General features: G+C 41.7%; 1 protein-coding gene across 2 annotated transcripts in view; it reads left to right on the top strand.

The window, feature by feature from the left end:
- prkcaa (protein kinase C, alpha, a) overlaps positions 1-26549 on the top strand; it is a 138886-nt gene that overhangs the window by 41105 nt on the left and 71232 nt on the right. For both annotated transcript variants that reach the window (XM_070972151.1, XM_070972142.1), the window contains exon 3: positions 7780-7862. In XM_070972151.1, the coding sequence (XP_070828252.1) occupies positions 7780-7862 (83 nt within the window). The remainder of the gene's footprint in view (positions 1-7779; positions 7863-26549) is intronic.

Genomic DNA, 26549 nt, shown 5'->3' with positions numbered 1-26549 from the left:
TGCAGCTTTTTATGTCTATATACTCAGTCAGAATACTTGTTGCCTGTCTTTCTCAGACAGAGTGGCTCCATTCATTAAATTCCCAAGGTTTCGATTCTTACCTAAGATATTTTCTTTAATTCCTTCCGATAACTTCATTATGGCTTGTTTCCTTGGAAACTACCCATGCTTTGTCCCAGTGTGCCCATGCCTCTCTTAACATTTAGTACTTCAGGGTTGGCGCTTAAAGTGAAATTCCTGTTATGCTCTGTCCCTACCCTAACTACCCTAGCTTCATTAGTAGCAAAAAGTCCCTTTTCTTACTGTCTTGCAGTATGTGTGGGGTGTGTGCTTGTACATGTACCCAAACGGTGCATTATATATGGGTAATGTATGCAGTACTTATTCACATGCACAAGTTGTTAATGAATTCACGGCCTGGATCCTTTAGAGGACATGGACCATGAGTGTTGGTACCTCAATGGACTTGACAGGGTAGGCTCGACCTTCACATTAAAAGACCAGGTCCAGTTCCACAGACAACTGATCTAGTGGCACATCAGGGCAGGCCCTCTCACCTTTCTGGTGGGGACATTGACTGCACACAGCCAAGTATGAAGTGTAAATGTTTCTGGGAAACAGTACAAGTTGTGGTGTTTAACTTAAAGACATGATGCGTGACTGGCAAGCAGTGTATGTCCACATAACGTCCATTTCCCTGTAATACCTTATGAACTGCAACATCTGCAGCCAGTGAACAAAGACACCCTTAAGTGGAGTTTATGACTGAGTTATCTTATTTACACACCATAGATAACCACCTGAATGCAAACACTTGCTAAATATGGTCATGTGATGTCTCCTGACCCTGCAAGTTCACTGATTGCCTCATTTAGCAATTGACTTTTGGACAATGGACTGTGGGAAACAAAGTAAAGGATTTACAGCTTTATGGTAGTGTCCTCCAAATTCAGGCACAGGGAAGTTGTATTTGTTTGCCACATTTAGACGCCCTTGAAAGGAAAGGGACTTGTTGGACTTGTTGCATCTGAAAAGTCAAAATATCACTGGCGTATTTGCAGCATGACAGGACTGCAATTAAACAATGAGAAGAGGAAGAACCTGTTCTAACCTGTGTGGAGTATTTAAGAGATGGTCACACATTCACATTACATGCTGTATACTGTAATTTAAAACCAAAACCAACATTTTATTAGACAAGCTTTACTTGGCAAAAGTGGTGTACTTAACAAATTATGGAATCAAATTTGAATGTGAGCATTGTGTCTTCTCCTAACACAGCACTACACAATTTTGGTAGTACTACTTTGCTTTCTTGTAATCCCTGTTCCCTACATAAAGATTTTGTGATCTCATCATGACTCAAACCTTCTTTTAACTGTCCACGTTCACGAGACAAAACTAACTCAAACAGTATAGTCACACTCTTGGTCTCTTCTGCTGTCTGTAGTCTTGAATGTGAATGACATTATAATGTAATTATTGAAGAGAAAGCCAAGCTCAGAGAAAACCAAGTCGCTCTACTTAATGCACTTATTTGCATGACAATGGAAACTTACTGCAGACTTTTAACTTACGTTTATTGATTTGCACACTCATCACTGTTGTTTAGTATTAGATGGATGCCATTAAAGAGACATGTAGAGGGAATTTAATCAGTGTCTGCAATAGCTGCCACACATGCAGCCTTTTTCACTCAAAAGGCAGGAATGTTAGTGCAAAGTCTGAGCAGGAGTAAATCAAAAAGCGTAATAATGTCTCTATTAATTGTTCATTTTCTGCCAAGGTGTTTCTTCGGATGATGAATGAGCATCATATTTTGTCCCATCACAGTGACGCACACTGCGGTCACCTTTTAATATGCAGACCTTTAAGTTATGATGATAGTGAGTGCAGTTGTCATGTGCAGAAGCTGTATGGATAGAGCGGATGGTGAGGGGCTGAGGTGGCTTCCTCAGTGTTGTTGACCTTTAACATCACTTTATAATCCCTACTGCAAATGTCACTGGAGCAGCAACGGTTTCAAGTGAGGGCTTCAGCAGCACTGTTACTTAGTTTTTGATTTTACATGAATTTTGGCTTGACAGTATGGTGATGATAATGTTTGGCGGTTGTCTTGGAGGTAGTCGTGGAATTCAGTCAACGCAGATGTGACAGTTTGGATGCATGCTGATTTTGGCCCTTTGTTAATAAGACTAAGAGCCTGTATTGATTTTGAGAATCTCCTTTAATAATGCAGTACTGCTTTTTGTAAAATATGTTTCCAATTATGATTATGAGTTCTCCCTATGACGTGATTTATGCTGTTCCACGCTGACAGTAATTATAAAGCACTGGTATGAACTCTGAAACACTGCAATTTATTTTTGTGATAAAAAGGTACAAGCTGCAGCCAGTCTGGATGAACCCTCTTATGTATTCAGTAGTAATTTACCTAATATTTCAATACAGAACCTTAACAAACCAGTTTGCCACATCTGTCTGCTTTACCTGCTTATCATGGCCATTGTGCTCATGTGAACACTGTCCATTCCTGTGATTGCCCTAGTTCAAATATCTACTGACAGCTGATTGGCTCAGGGTTTAAAATGCTGCAGTTCCTAATGATTTTGCTAGACAGTTGGGTCACCAGTGCTCTAAAATTACGAGACTGGCATGTGTAATGAAAAAGCTTTATTCAAGCTGTTTCCACATATCATTTCATCCTGGTCACATCTTAATTGTTCCTATTTCATGATTTCATCTCATCTTCCTTTCCTTGGTTCTTGAGGTATTGTTTGGTGACAGTGGCGAAAATGGTCCAGGCTTTCAAGAGGAGAATAGAGCCACAGGAAAGAATGAAAGCTTCCCAGCTTGAGAGGAGAGACTATTGTCAGGTGTACCAATGGGCTGCAGGCCCTCTTGATAGTTAGATGATAGCTCTTCTTCCACTACAGTCCCTTTGTTTTAGTGTGGTACCTCGGAAATAAACCCCATCTACATATCTAAGAGCTGGTAAATTAAATAGTCCCCTCTTTCTCATTTCCTGGCCGCATTCAAGAAAAAACTCCAGGAAATTGCTCCAATGAACTTCTGACCTGGAGAACGTTTGGAAGAAATTGATTTGCCAGATTGGGAGGAGGAGAGGGTCTCAGCTATGTTATCTCTTGGAAAGAAATGTGATTTTGGTGTCTGCTGTGCTTGAAGGCAAGTATTGATTGAAAAACCTCATTACAATGTCACTTGCTGTATAATTAATCCTGTCCAGAGAGTAAGGAAATTATCAGGTCAGACACAGACAAACACATCCAGGTACCCTAACAAACCTGTTGGAAATCCCACCACTTAGCTGCTTTCCTTTCTCAAAGATGACTAAGCTCTTGACAGAGGTAACACCTCACATCCCCAGTATCTCCTTTCTTGCAATATTTAAGAATATGTCTCAGCTGGCGCATCAACATGTAGATGGTCAGTCCCTAAAGTCCCTGTTTTAATCCAATAACTCTAAATAGCAACAGAACACCCTGACTGTGATGTCCTCAGTCTGCAGTATTTCCATGCTTTGCAAGCACTGTAGCTCAGTGGCCTTCCTAATGATTTGCTACGATAAATATAGACTTGATGAACAGACTAATCGACACTCACCACTGTTGAAATATAGAGTACATTATTCCCTGACAGGAATGCAGTTACTTTGTGGTGAGCTTGGTTCCTTTGCCTCCCAATGGGGATGTTCCTCTGCGATGGTGTCAGAGGTGATGTATGTGTTGAACCCCAGTGTTGCCCCAGAACAAGACCACTGGGACCACCGATCACAGGCAGCTGAGGTCTAATGAGAACTGCAGACAACGATGAGTTTCGACCTCCTTCATCCTCATCCTCAGCCTCAACCGACCTCCTTCTTTATCTAACTCCACCTCTGTACCTCTAAGTTGCACCTGCTCGCTCCTTCGTTCTTTGTCTCTCACACACTCTTAACGAGCAGTTTGATAAATCTCTAGAGAGAAGACTTTTCCGTTGTGTTTGTGTACAGAAATGAGCTGTCACAGCCAGAAAGCAATGATTTAGGTGTTGGTATTGACCATTTTAAATTGAGCAGCAGGTTTGTGTTAAGGGGCATGTGACACCTCTCCCACTGTCTTGGAGGCGGTCCTGGCCAACCTCAGTAGATGATTGATTGACAGTGGAAGGCCGTCAATCCACTGATATTCACCCTGCGCCACCTCCTTTTTCTCTGTGCCTTCAAAGTCTCCACATGCTACAGTAAACATCCATTCATGGCCTGCATTGCCGATATTGCTGCTTTCCACACCCCACTGTTTATTTGTGGTGACTTTAGTGTTATTAAGGGACTCCTGTTTTAAATATAGCTACTGTATAGGCTCACATTTCTTCCAGTGTGTGACAGGCAGGAATTGGAGAAACAAAATAGAAACAGCCCATCAAACACCACTTGGAGTGCCAAAATAGAGCCGACTCAAGTTCACCGCTGACTACAGCCAGATGTGGCTATCTGCCGAATCAGTTCAGCACATATGTTTTGTATTTTGTCTGGAGAACAAATGAGAGCACAAACAAACTGCTAAAACACAGCCTTATTTACTGCTGACTGGTTGATATTACACCGTGCTCCCTCTTATATCCGGTCATGAAATCTTTTTGCATAAGCTCTTTTGAACACACGTCTGATGGGTCTTTCACAGGAGAAATGCACTGCTGGGAAGCATGAGTAGTAGAGGAGCTAGTAGTTTCAATGAGAATCAATTGTTGCTGATGATCACTGATTGCTAACTGGACAAGAAAACTAGCGCTCCACAACTCAACAGCAGAAATGAGGCGACGGTTTGATATAAACAGTGCAGGCTGTAATGTCCAGTGTAACCTTGCATGCCTTTGGTCTTCAGAGTGTTGGTGTGAATCGAAGCTGCTCAGATGACTATCAGCTATTTACTATTGGATGGATTATGGAGGCAGGGAATCAGTGAGATTTATGACCTGTCTGGTTTGTGTTTGGGGGTGGTGTGAGTTATGTTTCATGTTGGTTATTGACCACACTCAACGCACCTAGGAGGCATGAGGGGGTAGTTGAGGTAGAGTTGTGGTGGTGTGATATGTGGGTGGGGTTTATATTGATTTTCCTGAATATGAACATGTTTGTAACCCTAGCTCTTTCTTTATTACATACTGCATATGTACCAAGTAGAAATTATCATATTGTCTGATTTCTTACCTGAAATACAGATCTAGTCAAAACTACAACATATAGTTATATTTTCTTCCCCTTCAAATAACTTGTTGCATCATGGGTCAAGAAGCTGGCGTGTGACCACAGCACTGTAGTAACTGTGTCCTACACTTGAGAAAATTGAGCCCAGGAAGTGAAATATCTTAACAACAAGAACAACTACTCTGATGTTTTTCACTCCAGTTGCAGCTTCTGTGTGAACATTTACAGCTGTAGCCATGGTGGAAGAGATAGAGAGCATTCATGCTCCAAAGAAAACCAGAGATAATTGTAGATAACTGGCTTTGCTTGGTTTGGTTGGTCCTGCCAAGTTCTTCAAAAATGTAAACTGTTAAGCTATATCCCTTGCAAGCCATATTAATAAAATATCCACGATGCAATCAGCTGTGATACTGTTAAGGCTGCTGACCTTTGTGCAAAGGGAAAAGCACGGTGCATTTCACAGATGTAACTGGTAGCTGGAGTGGAAATCCAAACAGTGCTGTTGGTATTGACACAAGCACTTTCTGTGACGCTGTTTAACCTGGGTGTCTGCCACCCGCATAGCAAACAACCTTCTACCGTATGCACTGCAAGGGACGTGTGTCTTCATGCGATCATAATTTCTAGTTCTTTGAAGATAAATACGTTCTAGTGAATGCATTACAGTGCATTTTATATATGTTTTATCAAATTGTTTCTAGCAGGGCTTGGCAATGCTAATTCCCTGCTGAGTATTGGTATTTCATCAAGATTGTGGTTCTGTGAATGTGATTTCTTTGTGGCCCCTGTCATCCAAAATTGATTCAACTGAGTGAATATGCAGAATGCTAACAACAATTTCTTTCTGTGTAGCAATGCATCTGCAAACAAACATGCAGAACTGCTGCTTGCGTGTGCATCATGTGTGTAAGGAAAAGCAGAAACAGCAACTAGTTTTGTATGTGGTACCAATGTTGTTGCTGGTCAGAAGCCAGAGAAAAATGTCGTTGAGGACACGGGGGGGAAGAACTAAGGATGAGCCAATATGAAATGAGCAGACATGTTTCAGCAATATTTGCCTATGATTTTTGCTTGGTTTGAACCTGATGACCAATGACTCAGTATGTTATACCTTCAGGCATATGCAGACATGTATGCAGGATTTAATGTGTGGCGCAGACTAAGCTGCGTTTATAATGTGCATATTGAGAAGACAGAAATGATTCCCCTTGTGATTTAATGCGTTATATCAACCATTTTAGTGGGCCACATTTTAGTAAAATCTAATAAACTCGACTGAAAGAGGAGGCATAAAGTCCTTGCTGCTGCTGCTGCTGACAATTAAATACAATGTCAGATACGTTTCATTTCAGTGACATTCATTTGTCACTGCTGCCGTACTTCTTTATGCATCACCTGTCAATCCATGTCAATTTATGGGGTTCGTGTGACTTTTCTTTTTAGGGGTGGGGATTTTCTGTTGGTGAAGTCTGGATTTCTGCGAGAGGCTGTCTGCTCAGCCACGATGGCCGTCACAGCTCATGTAAAGTTCTCAGCTATTTGTGTTTGGGTGGAGCTGCGTGAGAGGGAGGCAGTGGAAAGACGAGAGGTGATCTGTAGGTGGATGCATGTATACGAGCGAGACATTTCACATTACTTTGCACCACATCAGTGAGACTGTAAAACTGAAAATCAAGTAAAAAGGTCTCTGAAAATGCATCACATCACTGATGCACTGCAAACCACTAATGGAGTCGACTGAGGGTTACTCGGTGCTAAGTGAAGACTACTGAAAACCGCCAATTCAGATGCTTTCATCTCATCTGGCAAGAGGAAACATTAAGCCATAGGAAGAAAGGGAATGGCTGCCCTTGTCTATCAGAAGGAAAGCTGCCAGAAATAACACTTGTTAAGACACATTTATGATGGAGAAATGGCGTGAACATGCAGAGACAGAACGGTAGAATGTACACTTTTCGTTATTTGTACTGGCCGGCTCACACAATTAGCCCCCCCTCACCCTGTCTCGTCTTGGTGTCAGACGTTTGAGGGCCAGTAACAGGCACCTTCTCCCACATTGAGTCGACTGCTTGCGTGGCTGCAGACTACTGTGCACTCTTTGACCCTGCACTCAGACCATGAGAGTGGCATTGTGCGCTCTGGCAGTGTGTAGGCCTGGATATGCGAATACATATTTAGTGATGGTGTCAGTTTGTGTGTTTGTCTTCTGTGCTTCATGTGCATGCAGAAGTGGGAGTGTGCATGTGTGTGTGCTGTTTGCTTTAGCTCCTGTCATGTCAGTGAGGAGGTGGCACTGTACCGTGCAGTAAGAGCAGTCAGCCTGCAGGCAGGACTGGCCATCTGGACACATGATCAGGAGCCTCACCCAGACATCAGTGGTTTTTCAGTCCCTCTCTGTGCTATCAGATCCTGGTTTCATTCTGCTGTCCGTCCACATATCAGTCAGCAATGATGCACTGTGTTTTAAGCATCTCGCTCTTTCCCTCCTTTTGTGTTCTCCATCTGTCTGTATATTTCTTTCTTGCTGAATCTCTCTCTCTCTTAACAACCTCTTCTTTTTTCTTCCCATGCAGTCTGCTGTTTTGTGGTCCACAAGAGGTGCCATGAATTTGTCACGTTCTCCTGCCCAGGGGCTGATAAGGGGCCCGACACAGACGTAAGTGACCAAAGCCCAGCCAGTGTTGCCTCTCATGTGCTTGTAGTTGAGGCGGTGTCTTTCTTGTCATTACACTGAAGAACATGCGCACTGCAGAGCTGCCATGTATCCACATATTAGGAGCACTGTAGCACCTAGAGCTTGATAGTGCATATTAGGTCAGGTCCAGTTTGAACTGGTTGAAATGATAAAATCTTTCTTAGGGTATTGATGACAGGCTAAATATTGATCACATCAAATTGAATTACATGGAGAAAGAAAACATATTGTGTACATTGATGCTATAAGATTAGCATCTTTGTTTCAGTAGAGCTCAAGAGGAGAGCTCTAATATTTTACTCTGCTCATATCTATTAAAAGAAGCACATTCAGACATTAAATTCAGTCGACTCATGTTTGAATCACAGCAGCAGCAGGTGGCTAACACAGTTCATTCAATGTTAATGTTCCACTCAAGTCACTGTGCGACACCTTTAGGAGGTGATTTAAGTATTCCACTTAGTGAGTCACTGTTACCAACCCAGCAAGAAGAGCTAAACTTTATATTATTGTCTCCCTTTAATAATGTACATTTCGGCCTCAAAAAGCTCATAGCGTCAGTCCAAATAATAATTCAAATTCATCCAGGGGGAGTAAGTTCACACAAAAGCCGACTACCACAGATTACCGTGTCATTAGCAATGACCTGCTCTGGCCCAGAGACAGATGGGAAGTGTAGGAGTGGTGGCCAAAACAGACACACCTGCATCCGCCTTGGCCAAACCAAGAGGGACACACAGTACTAACAGCTGCTTGCCTGCAACTGTCTGAATTAATTATCTCTCTCTCTCACACACACACACACACACACACACACACACACACACACACACACACACACACACACACAAACACAAGGATAGAATTGTAACAGTCATCCAAGTTTACTGAGCACACGGTGGAAATGCTCTTTTTGAATTATCTTACCTTGAAGCATTTCATGTATTTCGTGCACCAGTTTTATTGGTAATTTAATCAGCATCTTCGCCGGCTTCTAGAACCAAATATGTGCCATTGGCCACTTCTTACCTGCTCGCTACTGTAAGTGTGAAACTCCATTTACATGCCTGCTGGCCTGCTGGGCATGCTTAGCCCCTCAGCGTTGCAGCAGCACAGCCCGGCCTCTGTAACTGGAGATATGTCACTGTGTCATTCAAGATCATCAACCCAGACTCTTTAAATAGAGCACGCCGTGGATGACATGGACGCCGTAACAGCAGAAAATAGTCTGAGCCGGGGGATTCCTGATTTGAGCTGGCACTGAGGGTCAGAGTAGAGCAGGAACATCAGGTTCATTGTTAGCAAGACGGCTGTCTTTTAATAACCTTTGACATCTGTTTGACACTTATTTCAACACTACAAAGTTAATGTTGTTTTAAAAGCCAAACATCAGTTTCCTGTCTCAGTGCTCATAACCCTCAACTCGTGTCCATTTTTGCTGCGGTCAAGCAGATCTTATTTATCCTTTCATTTAAATGTTATTTGTCATTGCCACACTTCGATGTAAGAATAATGGGTTACATGCTGTAAAGTTATCTAATACACTAACAGTACCTCACAGAGGAGAAGCTAATGTGTAGAAATCCAATCCGACTAGAGCCGACGTCACTCAGAGCACCAGAGTGTTAAATTATTCCCAGTCTTTTGTTCATGCAGACACTGAGCAGTTTTTATGTCACCACATGGCCACCAGAAACCAAATGTCACCTTGTGTCATATCAAAATATTTGATGATCCCTTTTTATATAGATTTCTTTGAATTTGGCAGCACTGTTGCCAGGAGCAACCACGCATATTACAAGGCTTGCTGCCTCTAGGGCGTGCAGTCCAGGAAGGCAATAACTCCCATGGCCAGCAAATATCCTGAAGATCTGCAGTGTCTAGGCTACTGGCATTTTATGACTCATGTCTGTGTTTTATAACTCTTCTGCTGGATAAAACATAGTGCGCACTCAGATTTACAACAAGAGCCAGCAGATCTTTTCAGGAGCAAAGATATCGTGAGTGACTTCGGTTTGGTGGGACAAGACGATCGTGCATACATTCTTCCTCTCGGCAACAGCCGCAGGGTTTTGTTTCAAGGTACAGATAAAGGCTGCACATACGCACAGAATCGCTCTGTGCAGCCCGTCAGAGCTCATTCAATGGTGCAGTTTGAGGTTCAGTTAATGGTGCAATCTTTGAGGAGAGTCTCGCAGTGTCACAGGGATTGGAGTGGATGTCTGTCTTGTCACAGGCTTGCTCCTCAAACCACGAGACTTCTGCTCCTCAGGAGAAATTGAAATCGTGAAATTGTCACGCAAACTGGAAAAGAATTGAAGATAAAAATGAGTAAATGCAAACCTACGTGATTACAGCGAGTCGTCAGTGTCTTTTTATTCATGAGGAGCAGGCAAACATCTTGTCCAACTCATTTTGGTTTATGCCTCTGGGCACTGTAATGACTTATTTTCATCTGAAACCAAATGACTAAATGTCTTAAGACTTTTACAACAATTACCAAATAATCAGTGTAAATTAAATTGCCTGTGAAATTACATTAGTTTAACCCTGTAACCACAGTAGTCAAAATTTGGCCTTTAGGTGATCATTTGTGGTCATCTGCAATTGTTTCACTTGTAAGCACATCCCATGCTAGCATCAGTTAGCCTGAATCAAGCACTTCATTGAACAAAACGTTTTCGTTTGGCTGCAGGCTGTAGCGTTGCCAGCAGATCGAGTAAGTTTGGTGCTTTACAGGACACGACCATCAATAATACAAGAGCTTCCCGTTTCACTACAGGTGCTCAGCAGATGAAACTGAGAGGTCTGATGTGCTTGCGTTTACGTGGGTGTGTGGCTGCTGCATCATTGATGTCCACTTAACCAGGGCTGCACAAATGACCCCGAGCAATCTGCAAGTCTTTTTGCACTGATTTCTCCTCTGCCTACACACACACACACACACACACACACACACACACACACACACACACACACACACACACACACACTCTCGTTATTCAGACAATCACCACTCGCCGCTCAGGGCTGTTCAGTGCACAGATAGCTGTGACAGAGTAACACAGTTAAGCAGCAGCAGAGTGCCCTTTCTGTCTCCTTTGCCTGGAAACGGACAGAACTGACCGCAGGCTGACATGGCAGCCTGGCAGAGCTCAGACACTCAGAAAATACTCCAGTGCCATTTTCAACGGTGATAAACTGTATGCAAAGATGTCCGTCACATTATCAACCAGTAAAATGGTATCAATAACTCAGCCTCTAAATCGTTCATTAAAGGTATGCAGCCATTAGGTGTAAATAGATAATCTGAGTGAAATCTCATTTGTAATATTAATGAGTGATGCTGCAGGCAGGTGTGATCTAATATTTAAAAGCACGCAGGGAGGAGATGGTTTTGGCAGACTCCAGCAGCTCTGGGAAAAGTAGGTGTTCTGATGATGAGGCTTAGGACACATAACAAGGACTCTGCTTGAGAATTGAAAACAAGATTAAACTGGAGTGGACCTAAATTACATCATCAGTGCCACGGGCATCATGGGCTGTCATGGGCAATGGAGCCTTTCATCTGTATTTTAAGTCCATTTCCTTCGAGCGAGGGTGTTGGCCATCTCTTTTCGGTGGGCCTGTTCCGGCCCAGAAGCTGTCGATAAAGACCTCCTTGTGGTGTTCACCATTTCACTTTTTAGGAAGCCATTGGTGCAAAGAAATGAATCAAAGGGGATTCACTCAAACTCATATTCTGAGCGGCAGAGTTCCTGAGAAAGAGGTTCACTCAGGTATTTAACAAATGGCTGTACAGGGTTCTAGATATGATATTGTTGCATATATTTAGACTTCCAAAAGAAATGTTTTGGACTTTTAAACATTTTCTCCCTTTTTTCCCCCATATTCCCTTTTTTTTAGGTCCATGTTTGATTTAAGATAAAGCAATGTCTGTGCAGACCACTTCTCTTGCAAACCATGCCTCTGTCAAGTTTCTAAACATGTAAATGCATTATTTTTTGTTAATTTTAGATGACTGTATGGTCTACCGCTCTTGCAGAGTAATAGTAATCAGTGTCTGCTTGCCTGAATGTAAATCTAGCTGTGTATGCCTGTGGTGTAAAGGTGTGTGCATAGCTTAGCCTCCCACCCCTCACTGTGTCAAATCCCAGCACATGCTTTTTGCAAACGCCTCTATGCAAGCCTTGCCACAGACACTAATTCCAAGGAAACGTGGTCACAAAGAAACTCGATGCTGCATATTTGTGCTTGGTGCATCGATTTTATTTCAGTGTTAGAGTTAGCAAAATGAGATCATTGTGGACTCAAAGACCCGTGCAAACACACAAGCGTGCAGATAAAATACCACAGTGAGAAGTGGCAGACAGGATTAGAGCTGCAGCCTGGCAGGACGTGCACATGAGAGGAGACGCATAACAGCTCCTCATGTCCTTCTACAGGGAATAACAGAATGCACTGTACTCATATAGTGTGTCTAATGAAGTTTGGCCCCTTTCACCAAGCTGTTTTCATTGTCATAGATGAGCCACCTCATGTATGATGTGTCTGGAAATGTTGCTGTGATGTCATTTACTGTTATCTGTAATAACCCCCATTGCTCAGTCAGCGTGTTGAACAAGAAATCAAGGAAGAAGGCGTAAAAGAATGGGAGCCATTACTGTTATTACAATATAGACTGGAGGCCAAACAAGAGAGGGCAGTTAAGGATAGAGATGAAGTGGGATGAAAGGGAAATGCAGATTTATTATTTCCGGATAATAAAACAGTTATGATATAATGAAGCACTGCATAAATGTCAAGTCCTGTGCCGGTTTTGATCTGTGTGCTGTAATGCACCGTACCCTGTTTGAAAAATCCCCCTGATAATTGCTCAAGATGTTCTGAAACTAGATCTATTGGATGATGATTTTGCTTTGGCTCAAGGTTTCTTTAGGCTGTGATGGATAGTTAAGCATTTTTAGTCAAAAAGTGCAGATCTGTGTCTGCAGGAGTATGGAGAATTAGTAATTTATGAAAAATCATCATCCCAGAGTGGGTCTTTCCTCCTATACTGAGTGCTTTTGGTAATACATTTTAATGCATTTCTTGGTACATTATCTCAAAATGTTGACCATGAATCATAGTTGGATGTTTGTTGCTTATGCCTTGCAGTCTGATAGGGACAAAGGCCTTCTCTAAACCTTGTTGATGATATGTGTCGATGATATTATGCAAGTCACAATACAGACTCAACATACAACACACAGGCAGATGTGAATACATGTTGTTTTGAGTTCCCATGCTCTATGACAGACAACATGAGCAGTTATTAATCTGCCTGAGAAGTGTTTATGGAGTCGGATAATGGATCTTAACAGGTCTCTTGAACTGTCTCTCAGAAGATATTCATTAAGACAGTGTAAAAGTTACTACTCCTTGTGACACAGCATGATGTTGTAATCATTGTTTAAACCCTAATACCCTCTGCTTTTTATTTGAGACAAAAGAATGAAAGAAAAAAAAAAGACTTTGCACTTAAGCCCATAGACTGTATACAAAGAAGTGGATGAGGCTACCTTCACGTCACCCATCTGTTTGTTCATTACTGTTTTGAAACCTCGAGTTTTGCATTATGGCCATTGCCATAATGGCCAGAAGCGACCATATTTGCACAGGATAGAGCTGCCATGGATACGCATTGCTAGGCCTGTGAGACCATAATTTGCTAAATGAAGATCGTGCTGTTTTAAAGAAGACTTGCAGCTAGCGGTTGAGACCAGAAACTCGTTAGGAAACTGATTTCTGAGGTAGTTGATCTAGTGAAAAATAGGGTCATTTTCTCATAAGCTTACATACAACCTGACTTCTTTTTGCAACCAGTGGAGCTGCCCCCTGCTGGCACTTAGAAAGAATGCAGGCTTAAGGCACTTCTGCACTGACCTCACTTTCCAGACCCGGAAGCTACGTCCACTATATATAGTGTCTATACATAAACTTTGGCAGAAGATGTGGGAATCAAAGCCAGTGCTGGTTGCTGTTATTGTAGCGCAGGTTGAGTGTGTGACTGTGTTTGAGTGTATGTGTCAAAAATAATGTTTGTGCGGTAGTTTCCCTCAATACCGGAACAACACTGATAACAGATTGATACCTAATGATGTTACCTGCGCAACAGTACTTTTATCTTCATCTGATTATGAGGCCACTACTGCTAAGACACGATTCATGTCAGCAGATTAATTCAGTTAGATTTGGTTGATGAGAGTCACTTTCTAATACGGTGATTTGTACAATAGATGTCACATTATTATGAGCATTGACTGGGCATGTAAATGTTGGTAAACACTCAAATAATACGAGCTATTGGCATCCAGCCTCATCGAGCCTCTTTGAGTCTCATCAGTGTATGCAGTAAATGGTTGCCCAGCAGTAGGAGGGATATGAGGGGAGCATCAGGAAAGGAACATGTTAAATATCATGTTTCTTCCCATATGGACCAGTTTATGCAACAGTTGATGTGACGCTTCTTGGAAAGATGCTTCCTTGTCCAGAGGCAGTAAAACTTGGACATGCAGCCACAGGGATGTGGCAAAGTTTACTGTCACCCCAGACGAGCCGGGCATTTCTGCAATGTTGGTATTATGACAAATTGGCATGGCAGAATAAAGAGTATGCTCTTAACTCACTACGTCATGAAAGTGCAGTTTGCAGTTTGTGAAGTTAATGGTTGTTAATGGTTAATGGTATACATTTCAGTGTAACGTGAAGAGGAAAAAGTGAGCCTTTTAAGAAAATAAGATATAATGGTTTGTCACTTTTCTTCAGAAATGTGTCATTGTTTCCAGTGGGTATCAGTGCTGACGTACAGTTGATAGAGAGTCCCCTTGGCTGCCTGCCGATGGTATTTATATGCACTGGATAATGACGAACACTAATGAACACTAACAGATCTTGATTCTCTCTTGCTAATGGTCTATGACGTGCTCGTCTGAGAAGAGGTTTGATCAAAGTTTTCCAGGGGGAACACAATGCAGAATGGTGAAAGTGATTACATGCTCTCAAGTGTGTGTGTTTGTGTGTGTGTGTGTGTGTGTGTGTGTGTGTGTGTGTGTGTGTGTGTGTGTGTGTGTGTGTGTGTGTGTGTGTTGGTTGTACAGAGGGTGGGTGAAGAATTTTCAGTTACAGAAGTATTAAATTGCCGTCACTGCAGCGTAAACCTCCATGTCCTCAACTAAGCTTTAGTGAGAAATTCTCCTGCCTTGTCATCTGCATGACCTTTCAGCGCTGAGGCAGTTCTTGAAAAAATATTTGATCGCAGACTCTATTTCTTGCACACCACACCTACACTGTCCTTTCATGCATAGTGCACATGCAGCTAAACACACAAAAACAGACAGCAGTTATTAAAAGCAGCTTTAAGACTTGAGGCATGCTTTCTCTATTCATGTCTTTTATTTGCTGGAATAAAAGCATACTGTAATTTAAGCGTAAGTTTCACCTACTTGCAGCCCTGTATGATGTACATGGACACCGTAAAATTTGGACAAGCTTGTCATTTTATCTGAAAGGGCACTTGTTAAGCATACATCCAAACAGTGTAATTCTGTTCCTCGATCATCACTAGGGAAAGTTTGTCATTAAAAATAGCTTTATGTATAGGACCTAGCATTAGCTAGGTTTATCCTGGAGAGTAATGCACTACCTAAGACATGCACAGAAGCTAAGAATACATTAGAAACACAGCTCTCTCAAGAAAATGAAGTTTCTTCATTGAAAGAAATGACTAATAGCTCTAAACCTAACGACCCGCCTCTGCCATATGCTGCCACTTGTCGATTTTCCATTTTTGTGTAGCAAAGGTAGCTGGTGTCTGCGCTGTACTTGCACGAAGTGTAAAGATCTGAAGATTTGAACTGGAAAAAAGTCTGAGTCAAAGTCTTTTTGTCCAATATATTGATGGACCGTGTGAAGTTGGGTCTGTGCCTGAGAGGCTGTTTGAAAGCCTGTCTGATGGCTCTGCAGCAGGGTCATTTGCCAGTTTCAGACGCCTCAGAATGAAAGGGAATCTTTGTAGAGCTTTCACCCAGAAGAGCCAGAGGTACAGTTTCTCAGCTAAAAGGCATTGCAACCACAGCTTGCCCGTCAATAGAGCTGTTTCCAGTTGATTGCAAGTTTGATTACCGCACAGTGGGAATTCGAAGAACACTGGACTGGGACAGAGACACACAATGCCCTGTTTGACAGTGTTATTACAATTTGAACAACCAGAAGCTGCACAGTGCAGCATTTTCCACCTCTGCTGATGTTTCATTGACGAGAAGAACTTTCGTTGTTGTTAATATTGCTCTGCAATGCCACCTGTAATGCACTGTCTGCCTGTAATGCATCGAAAGCAAGAATTTCACAGCCAATTAGTCACGCCACCTTTAGGTAGTCTAGCCTGGTTGAAGGTTTTTGGACATGACACACAAGTGAAGTAGGACAGTTCATCAAGAAATCTTCACAACACAGATGATTACTGTAACTGTGTACTGGAGACACCAAAAACCCGGTGCCTGGCTTCTAAAGGCTAAACAATCTTTGTTCAGTGTGATGGGAACCACAATTATTTACATTTCCTGCCTCCTTGACCTCACACAAACTCACAGAAAAAAAATAAACATGCACATAGAATTTTTTATGCACTATATGACAAATACACACTTGCATACACACACAAACACTTAGAAACTTGTAGTTCACTGAGGTTTCATATAAATTAATGCCCAAAGTACACACACACACAAACACATCCCACCAGCCCCTCTGTGGTTTGTTTACAGCAAATATCTGGGAGCTAGTCTTGCTCCAACCATGCTAAGTATTGCTAATGATCAGCGCATGGGAGAGTTGGAACTGCCTCAGCCCTGAATCAACCCGTTTTTACAGTAGGACGAGAGTTTGTCCTCACCAATGCCTGCCAGTGTGCTGCAAAACATCTCCACAACATGTAGCATCCATTGGTTTTGCGTGTTTTAGCCTGCGTGTCTCACTTCTCAAAGCACACCATACAGTGCCATAAAGTGCCATTTTTTTTTTTATTTAAGATCCTGGCAGGCAGATGTGCTATAACTGTCCTGCATGTCGGTGCGCACAAAAACACTTGAAATAGAAGCTTGAGAGGGTTTGAAGTCTAAACTTGACCTTGCACGTAACAGTGAGGCCTGAAGCTGAACCAGCAGTGGGTCTGAAGCTAAACCCCAGAAATAGAATGATACAAGTTACAGATAGGTCAGCCTGCCTCTCTCCCTCTCCCTCTGTATCTCAAGAGATTTAGACAGAGTTCTCTGTACTTGTGTTTGTTATTCATTGAAGGTAAATAACTGCAGGTTTACATTGCAACAGGCAAGGCAAAAAAATAAAAAATATAGAGCACTTACCGAGTAAACAACAGTTGATTAGAAACCGGAAAGTAGTTATTGTCATAATGTAACATAAACAAGCATTTATCCTCTGATGAGTGTGACAGTGTGCAGAAATTGGCAGTGTAGTGATTCTACATTACAGCTCATCTTGTGGCGATCTATCCACTATATTCTGAAATATTTTGTGGACAAGAGGTCATCCAACTCAGCCCTTTTCACAGCGGTACTGTATATTTCTTCAGTCTTTAATTCCTCAGAGTAATCCTGCCTTTTGTTTGCATTTAGGACCGTTGAATTGACAAGCTCAATTTGGCCTTGATTTTATTTGATTTGTGAGGATGAATCATTATCATGCATAAATTAGTGCAGGCTCATGTCATTATACACTCAACATGGCCAAATATGTATGGACCGAACATTACATCAAAAAGTCTCTGTTGCCAAAACGGGGGGGGGGGGTTACATAAGATAGGTAGGGGGTAGGAGCTGGGGGTGGGGGTTCAGGAAGAAGGTTGTTCTGCTGATTTATGATCTGAGTCAAACCAGCACTGTTCTTCACCTTTTCTTCACTCTCTTAAACTTCTTTTTCTCCGTTGTCTTTTCTTCCCGTTTATTCTATACTTTTTCTTTCTCCTCAATTTCCATCTTTTCTTTATCTTCGTCTTCCTCTTCCTCTTCCTCTTCCTCTTGCATTTTTCTTCTCCTCTTGCTCCATTTGGGCTTTTTTCACCAACTGCTCCTGCACTTTTATGCTAATGGTGAGCTTATGAAGAGAGAAAAATTTTATTTTATTACGCATGCAAAAGCTAATTCGGATTCACTCAAATGTGAGCTCAGTGCACACTGTACAGAAAGATTGGCTGCTCCTTTGCTGCTCATTGCTTTCAATTTTAATACATCCATGCCTGAATTGCACAGACAAGATGGAAACAATAAAGAGAGTCACCTCAGTGTCACATGAATGCTGTTATCATGTGAGCGTGACGCTGACATGACGTTTGTACCTTGTCACTAGTGGAAGCAGGATTTGAAACTGAAGCAGTTGTTGATCACGGAGCAGTCCACTAAATATGCTTTTCAAAAACTGTGAATCATCGCAACCATGAGAGGGCCTTGAGCATACAGTGAATAATGTGCACAAAATGTATTGGACTGATTGGTCCAGTAGTATACAAGGTTATCTGGAGGCCTGGCAGAGATAAAAACTGAAATGTAACAAAACGTCACTTTTGTGCATCACAGCATCTGGAGCAAAAGTGCACTTAGATGGTTTCCCCTAAAGTGCTGTAGACTTTGGACATTCTCACATTTCTGTCCATGAGCTCCTGTTTTCAACAAAGTGTTTCCTGAAACAAACGTGTTCTCCGTCAATCTTCTATAGGTTGTCTCTATTAAATATAGATATGAGAATCTTTTCTTCTTCCTCGCTTCTTTTCACACTAGGCACTACAGTATGTGTGTGCTGAATTCCTGGGCTTCCTGATGTTTTGCGGTGTTAAATAACAAGGCTAAAGAAGCCAAAGTATTTTTTCCTCCAGTCCATGACGAAATTGCTAAATACACACACACACACACACACACACACACACACACACACACACACACACAGCTGCAGGCACTAAATTGATTGCATGGACAAAAGCTGTCTTTTTTGGAGTTTTCTGCTATCCAAAACACAGCAAAGACCACAGAAACTGAGTTTAATAGCCAAGCCACTGTCCCTGTCAGCTGGCTTATTACAGTGAAAAAAAAAAAAAACTCTGCCAAGACTTTGGCTATTAGATAACTTTTTGAAACACATCTTGTGAAGTTATTTTAATTATTAAGCACCTGACAGATGGCCTGTGTCTGATAAGCCAATTTATTCTGGCTTCTAGCATTTGCAACAGGACCGAAGGAGCCAGCGGGTCTGCTTTTTTCACCCCCCTCTTTTTTTCTACCTGTTACTCCGCTGGAGAAAAGGTTGGCATCGAAGGCAGTAAACAGTGCAGTCATCTTCAAGCCGATGTGACAGCTGTGACAGACCCCGTTGTCCTCTCCTGACCTTTTGGATGCTATGCTAATGAACCAGCGTCTGCAGATGAACCCATCTCTGTGGCGTCTATGTGTTGGTCCTGTATTAACTGAGAGCTCAGTTTTCTCCAGCTGTGAAAAGGCAAGCAGGAGGGTTTGTTCGAATGGCTCTTAGATCTCAGTTGTAAACTGATATCAGTCTGTCTCTTGCTATGTTTTCTCTAAATGTTCTGTTTAAAGAAACCGTGCCATTGAAACAGTAGTAGTACTGTGTGTCCTCTTGAATTGAACGTTTGGTTATTATGAAGCTTTTTCACCTCTTGAGTGAACAGCATTCACTGCAACAACTGAACATTTCAAATGCTCTTGCTGTTGACTGAAGCAGCCTGACTTACTGCCAGCTGATGAATTTTGTGCACAATTCACAAATTAGAAACACACTCAGAGGATTGTTCCTGCTGTATGGTCACATTTTAATGTGTTAAGTAAGAGTGTGTCTGTATTTGGTCAAAGTAATTGGTGATTTGCAGCAGGTGGTTTATAAAGGCCTGCTTGCGCCACCAGGAGTTTAGCATGTCTGTTATTAAGAAGTGGGGGCCACATTCTTGGTTTCTTTGGTTCACTTTTGTACAGCAATATTTGAGTTTTTGAATGCTTTGCTGTTAAATGGCTCATTCTTTCTTGTTGAGTGGTAAGATGAAGAGAAACACCTCAGTCTTGATTCAGCAGCAAGAAGGTTCTTGAATTTCAGGCCTCTACAACAAAAAACTGCAAACAGAGAGTTGCCTGAAAGCCATTATTTAAGGGATGCAATGTAAATGTTGCTCGATGTAGAGACGTGTAGAGATTGAGTTGATGTGGACCCAGCATAGACCCCTGAGGTACACCACATTGGATGTCTTGGTATTTGTTTGATTTTGAACTCACCGAGAGGTTTCATGTTAAATGAACAGAGGACTTTACACATCCAAAAAAAACCTTCTCACGGTGTTGGATCATAGAACTTAAATTAAGGTCAGAAACAAACAAAGACCACCTGCACGATGAGTCCCAATAATTTAATGCTTTAACTTTTTTTGCCAGGCTTTATCAGGCATGTTGAATCTTTAATAACTAAGCTTGTGAGCTGCACAACTGGCTTAATTATTATTCAAGCTCATCAATAAAAATCTGGAAACAACAGCTCCCAAGGTCATGGTACTACTAAAGCACCACTGTGATATATGCATTCATTTATACAAGGTCAGTCACACTGCTGGGTCCTTACAGCAGTTGAAAGTGTCAGCTATTATCTGTAGCTCGGCTAAGAGACAGATGTGTTAAGAGATACCACACGGTAAGGAAAACCCCCTGTGAGCTGTGGTGGCAACCTGCCCTCCCTCTCAGCACTCAGCAGCTTAGTGAAAGGCCAAGAGGAATCAGGGTGGTGATTTATACTCTAAAAATAGTAACCTTGTCTAGCCTAACACCTCATGTATGGATAAATGATAGCTCCATTTTGTTCTCTTCAAAACTTCTCCTCACCTTAGTAACCACAGCTCCTGGAGCTGCAGGCCAAGGATAGTCACCAGAAAATAGCCAGCAGCAACTTGTGTGTTTGAGGGAATAAAGTGATGGCTATCTGCTATTGATTGAGTCCTTTCATCTTTATGTTACAGTCTATACCACGGTGCTTTTAACATTTTCAATGAAGACACCTATCTGTGTCCAACCATGAGTGGCTGTTATGCGTGAGTGGCCCAGTTTTTCTAATACAATAGAGTTTGATGGGAGGACGGAAAGGTGATTATGTATGATGTAAAATATAATTAAAAGTTGAAGGGCTACAATGTAATAACGGTGACAGAATTAGATGTCACAGTGACATGGTGTGCTTTGCTTGGTTCAGCACATTGTCAGGGTCATAGTCATTAGCACTCTGTGACGAGGCTTTGACAAGGACTCATTGAAAATTAGTAACAGTAGCTGTACATAATAAATGTGTAACACAGGTAGTGCTGTTGAAGTTTTTTTTTTTTTAAATCTTTAAATAATTGCTTTCAATTGGAATTAAAAGATGACAAATTGTTTGATTTAACAATATTATATTTTAAGTATTATTTTATTATTTATTTTAGTATTATTATTTTAAGTAGTATCAGTATGTGTTTAATTGTAGACTTCATGCATATTAGTAAAATTATTGCCTTAAACAGCCCTTAGTCTCCTGGTTTTCCAAAGCATACGGTCAGTAGTCTTATCAGAAATCATATAACCCGCTTCTAAATGCCAATTATCCCTGTCAGTCAACATATAGCTAATACTTATGATATACTCACAGAAATACCTGTAGCTGCAGCCGTTGGTTCAGGAGGTTGTCAAAGAGGGGCGGACTAATCTATGCGTATAGCAGTGCATAGTCTATACACACAGGCACAGATTAACTACAGTACAACAGAAGGTGACTCAAAAACCAGGACAGGGAGTAGCCTTCTGCCACCTCCAATTCAAATGTCACCTCCCGGCGAGGGATGATGAGTAAAAGGAGGGATGTGAATATTAGGTGAGGGAGTGAATATAAGAGGGGAAAGAGAATTTGTCTGTTGCTGGTTGTTAAGGAAATCGCTCGCTGTAACAATCTTTTTCGCAGTTCTGTAGGGAACAGATGGGTCAAAGAGATAAGTGAATGAAAGCCATGACAGATAAAATGACCATCAGTACGTCTCATCTCTCTCTCTCTCTCTCTCTCTCTCTCTCTCTCTCTCTCTCTCTCTCTCTCTCTCTCTCTCGGGCTGCAAATGTCACACCAGGTGGAGCTCTTTAGACTCCGCGGGAGGCAGGTGGACTGCATTAGCTACTCAGCCTCTTTGATGATTGCAACACTGGATTCGTTTCATATTCTGCCTTGCGATAAAATCCAAAAATGGAACCGTCGATGTTGGTTTCTGGATACTGAAAAGCTGCTGTTTCACTACTGGAAGCTGATTTTGAGGGGGATGCAATTAACCCTTCGGCGTAGACTACAGCCATGATCTTGTTGATTCACAAGTGACAATAATATCAGTTCAAAGACGAAGCCACGACAGTCTTTCACTCAGCCCACCCTTTAAGAAACTGCGTTCTAGTCACCTTCATACTGTAACATGATTTCTTAAACATCATGTCTGAGAGAGACCCAGTTTCTGAAATTTGGATAGGGGACTAGAGAATTCGATTTCTCCAGCTAGATATCTCCTGCCTGGAGAAAGAAAATTGCTTGGCCATGTATGCTGTATGTGTAACCGGGTTTCTAATTGGCCTTCCACATGTATTGCATTCAATTGCACTTGAGACAGGAAAACTATTGCAAAGACAGTAAGGCAGCAGGATCAAAGGAAAGATAAATTACACAGAGCATTTCATGCTCATGTCTGTAATAATTCTGTGCAAAGTCAGACAAAATAAGAATAAGATGAACGGTGACTTACTGACCTGCTGCATGTGTGTATACAGTCATACAGTAAACAGATACTACAGTGCAGATGAATGTGCTGCCCAGATCTCAGAGTAAACTGCTTTATTGTGTGCATGTAAACCACCACAAGCTACCTTTCCTTTGTCCTGCTGCGTACCACTGCATCAAACACACATCGTGTATATACGGGTTTCATGCCCCCTAAGTGCACCTATAGTCAGCATCAACAGACTTTTATTTTCTGCCTTGTCAGGCGTCTCACTTTGGTATTAGCATGGCCTTGATACTGTATTTTCTCTGCATTCTGAGACTAGGTAGAGTTTTTCAAATGGAGAGAGAAGCAGAGAATAGTTGACCTCTCAGACTTGAATTCTACCTTCAGAGGTTCCATCTTCATAGCTTCAGCTTTTCTGAGGCTATGTGAGGTTATGTTAGAGAAAAGCACACTCTATTTCTTTCCCTGTCCTCTGTCTCAAAGTGTACCACACATCAAGAGAATATGCTGGTTGTACAACATGGAACACAAACCAGCTGAAAACAGATTTAGAATATTTTAACATGTTCAATCATTTTGTGGGTGTTTGCCGAATGCTGTTTGTTAGTTTCTTCAGTTACCAAAATGCATTATGCAAATTTGTTTTTTCATTTTGTGTGCACACTGGATGTTGTTCTGCACCAGTGTGTAGTAGCTTCACAGCCCATATGGTACTGGCATTTCCCACCAATTATACCTGTTAAGTATGTTAACTCAGTCACACTACACTAATTCATGGCTTGTTTGCATGCACGTGGCTGAAATCATTCCAAAATAGCTGAATTCATGTATTTGTGTCGTACCAGTCGTGGCCAGCTTTGATATTCATTGTAATGAGAATCTGCACAGTCATTCTGTTCTTGCAGTGTGTCCGATGCTGTCCAGTGCTGCTCTAAGCACATATATTTCACATGCATAATACAAACCAAAAACCTTCCCAGTTTAGCCCTGCAGGTGTCTGAACAGATGCAAGACGCACAGTACATTAACTTAGTCTGGCTTTCAGGGCTTTTTTTCTCAGAGGTGAAATTGAATTAAATGGAGCTGCAGCACTGAGTCATCTGTTCAATACTAGAGTGGTATTTTTATCCTGATTATTAGTATTTCTAGCATTTTTGCCTTTATTGGAATATTCAAAGTATTAATACACAATGTTCCTGTTGGTTTGAATTCAAGGATGCTGCTTTTGGTTTGCATGCATGTTAATAAATGTCAGTATTTCTAGACACAAGGTCACATTGTGTTACAATATTTGCTTTGGGGAATATAAGGATGCAGTTGCAATATTGAAACTTTTGAAGTTTCCTGTAAGTTTTCAAAATGCAATGACTGGTAAGTTATTGTTCACTACACTTGTCATGAAGTCACCACGAAAGATGCTGCGTCTAGCACAGCATGAAAGTAATAGGATTTTTAATTGAGATTGATGTATGTTCTCTTAATAAACAGGGTAAGATTTGATCTCATTGCAACTTAAATGTGTATATGCAGGATGGAGGGTGACCCCAGTCCTCCACCTCTTCTGCTGGGAAGCCCCTGCTCAGCTTCACCCTGCCAAGCTGTTCATTAGCAGGGCCTCGCTGGCACCCTGCTTGCTAATTAAACTGGAATGGAGAGCCTGGCTAATTAGCCAACATCACTGTGTCTGACCCCCTGTGCTTCTGTTTTCATCAGTATCTCCTGGTTGCCTTCAATCTTTTGATCCGCCTTCTGCCCTGTGTCTGTTTTTGATCTTTGATTACATGACAACAGGGCAGGACTACAGGGCAAAGGCCAAAATAAATTTAAACATTAGCTAAAGGAAAATGTCACCTGACATTATTGAAAAGGGAAACACAAAGTTTAAAAAAATGACTTTACAGTTTGGAGTGAATTTTCCTTTTAAGTTTTTTCTCATCGATTGTTCGGCAGTTCTGCCTTTCAGTAGAAAAGTGTGTTGGCTCTATCTGTGTCGCACTTGTAATCAAAAGAATAAAGGGTATCTGCTGCTGCACATGCTCCAGAGGAAGGAGGCTGATGTTGAGGTTTCAATTTCCAAGTTACAATTCAACCAGTGTGGATAAGCTTGTTGATGAGTTTAATCACTTTGTGGATTTGTTCAGAAGTGCAGAGGTGAAGGAATCTATTTCGCTGCCATAAACAAGAGGAAATCACCAGAGATTTGTTTCCTCCTTATTACCCTCGTCCAGACCATAGATATTATTCATCATTGTCATTATCACTATTTAACACAAAACCAAGGGAAAGAAAAATGATGACCCTTTCATGCCTTAAAATGGCTCAGATATACCTTTACACCTTTGCCGTCATTTAGTATAGTCCTGGCGTGCACCTTGAGCGTACCTGCTCACCTTTGACTCTGCTCACCAAACATACAAACCCCTGCTTGTTTTCTGTGGGAAGTGGGAAGATAGTAGTAATTCTGCCATACATGTTTGAACCGGAAACCTTTTCCGAAGCAAAAGTCACCTACAAGTCAATGGTAATAAACATAACAGTAATAGATAACATGATCCGCCAGCCTCAGAAATCCTGCCTGTGGTAATCCTTCGTTCATGTCATTGGCGCACGACATGTCCAAAGGGGAAATGCTCAGCCATGACTGCTTATTTTGCTCCTGATATGTTTTGTGGCATATAAAAAACATCCAATGGACATGTTAACATTTGGTTTCATTAAAGTGGGTCTTCTCTATGAGAACCTCAGGCCAGTTGTCACCATTGTTTTCTGTAACAGCTCTATACTCTATACTGATTCAGACACAGCCCTTAATTGTTTGCTCGATTAGGTATCATGGGTTGGAAATAAACAATACATCAGCCACAAGAAAACAGAGAGAACAATAAGGATAGTATTTAGTTCTATTGTTTGACAAGATGCAGGATTGCTCCCTGTCTGTGTGTCACATCTGTTCCATCCTACTGGCTCCTTCTTGCAGCCTTCTTGCTGCACCATCCAGTCAACATGTAACACCCCCTGGCTTTGTTTTACCATTATGGCCTTCTTGTGTTGAGCGTAGTGATTGACTTCATCATTGCCTTTGGCCTAACACTCTGCATCCCCTGCTGTTCTGGAAGGGCAGCACCACCAAGTCTGTCTTGAATTTCCCATTAAGACCCAATTAGGCTGTAATGGGGACAGAAAGCCATAGCGGTAAACCCTTCCATCCCACAGATTGCTGGAAGGATGTTAATGGGCAACCAGTGTGCTCATTGACATGAAATCAGGTACACTCATTTACAGATTTCATTTTCTGCACATTACAGCGTGCGCTAGTGAGTCTGTGAAAGGCACCATGTAAATGAGTCAAAGTAGACAATTGACACCAGCCAGCCTGGATGTCATCATTAATTCATTTGAGAGGCTAGCTGCCAGTGGTCAAGGATGAGAAAAGGATTCAGTTTAGTTGTATGATTGTACAGACATGGTCCCCAGAGGGTGAATCCCTGTGACTTTTCCTCTAGAGCCACCATGAGGTTCATTCCTGTGGTTTTTTGTGAAATGTCTCAGCAACTATTAAGTGGATTTCCAGAAAATATGGTTCAAACATTCATGTCCCCCTGAGGAAGTTTTGAAGATCTGACTTTTCATCCAGCGCCATCAGCAGGTCACAATGTTAGTTTGTTCAATGCAGGCTTATGACCAAATACTAGCAAAACAAATGACATTTCCAATTGCCTCAGCTGTACTGTGTGTTTTAATTAAAAAATATGTTAGCACGCTAAAACTATAAACTAAGATGGTTAATATGGTAACCATTATACCTGTTTAATATCAGCATG

The sequence above is a fragment of the Chaetodon trifascialis genome, chromosome 2, assembly GCF_039877785.1.
Source record: "Chaetodon trifascialis isolate fChaTrf1 chromosome 2, fChaTrf1.hap1, whole genome shotgun sequence".
Classification (NCBI taxonomy): domain Eukaryota; kingdom Metazoa; phylum Chordata; class Actinopteri; order Chaetodontiformes; family Chaetodontidae; genus Chaetodon; species Chaetodon trifascialis.
This window is presented reverse-complemented; position numbering and strand designations above follow the sequence as displayed.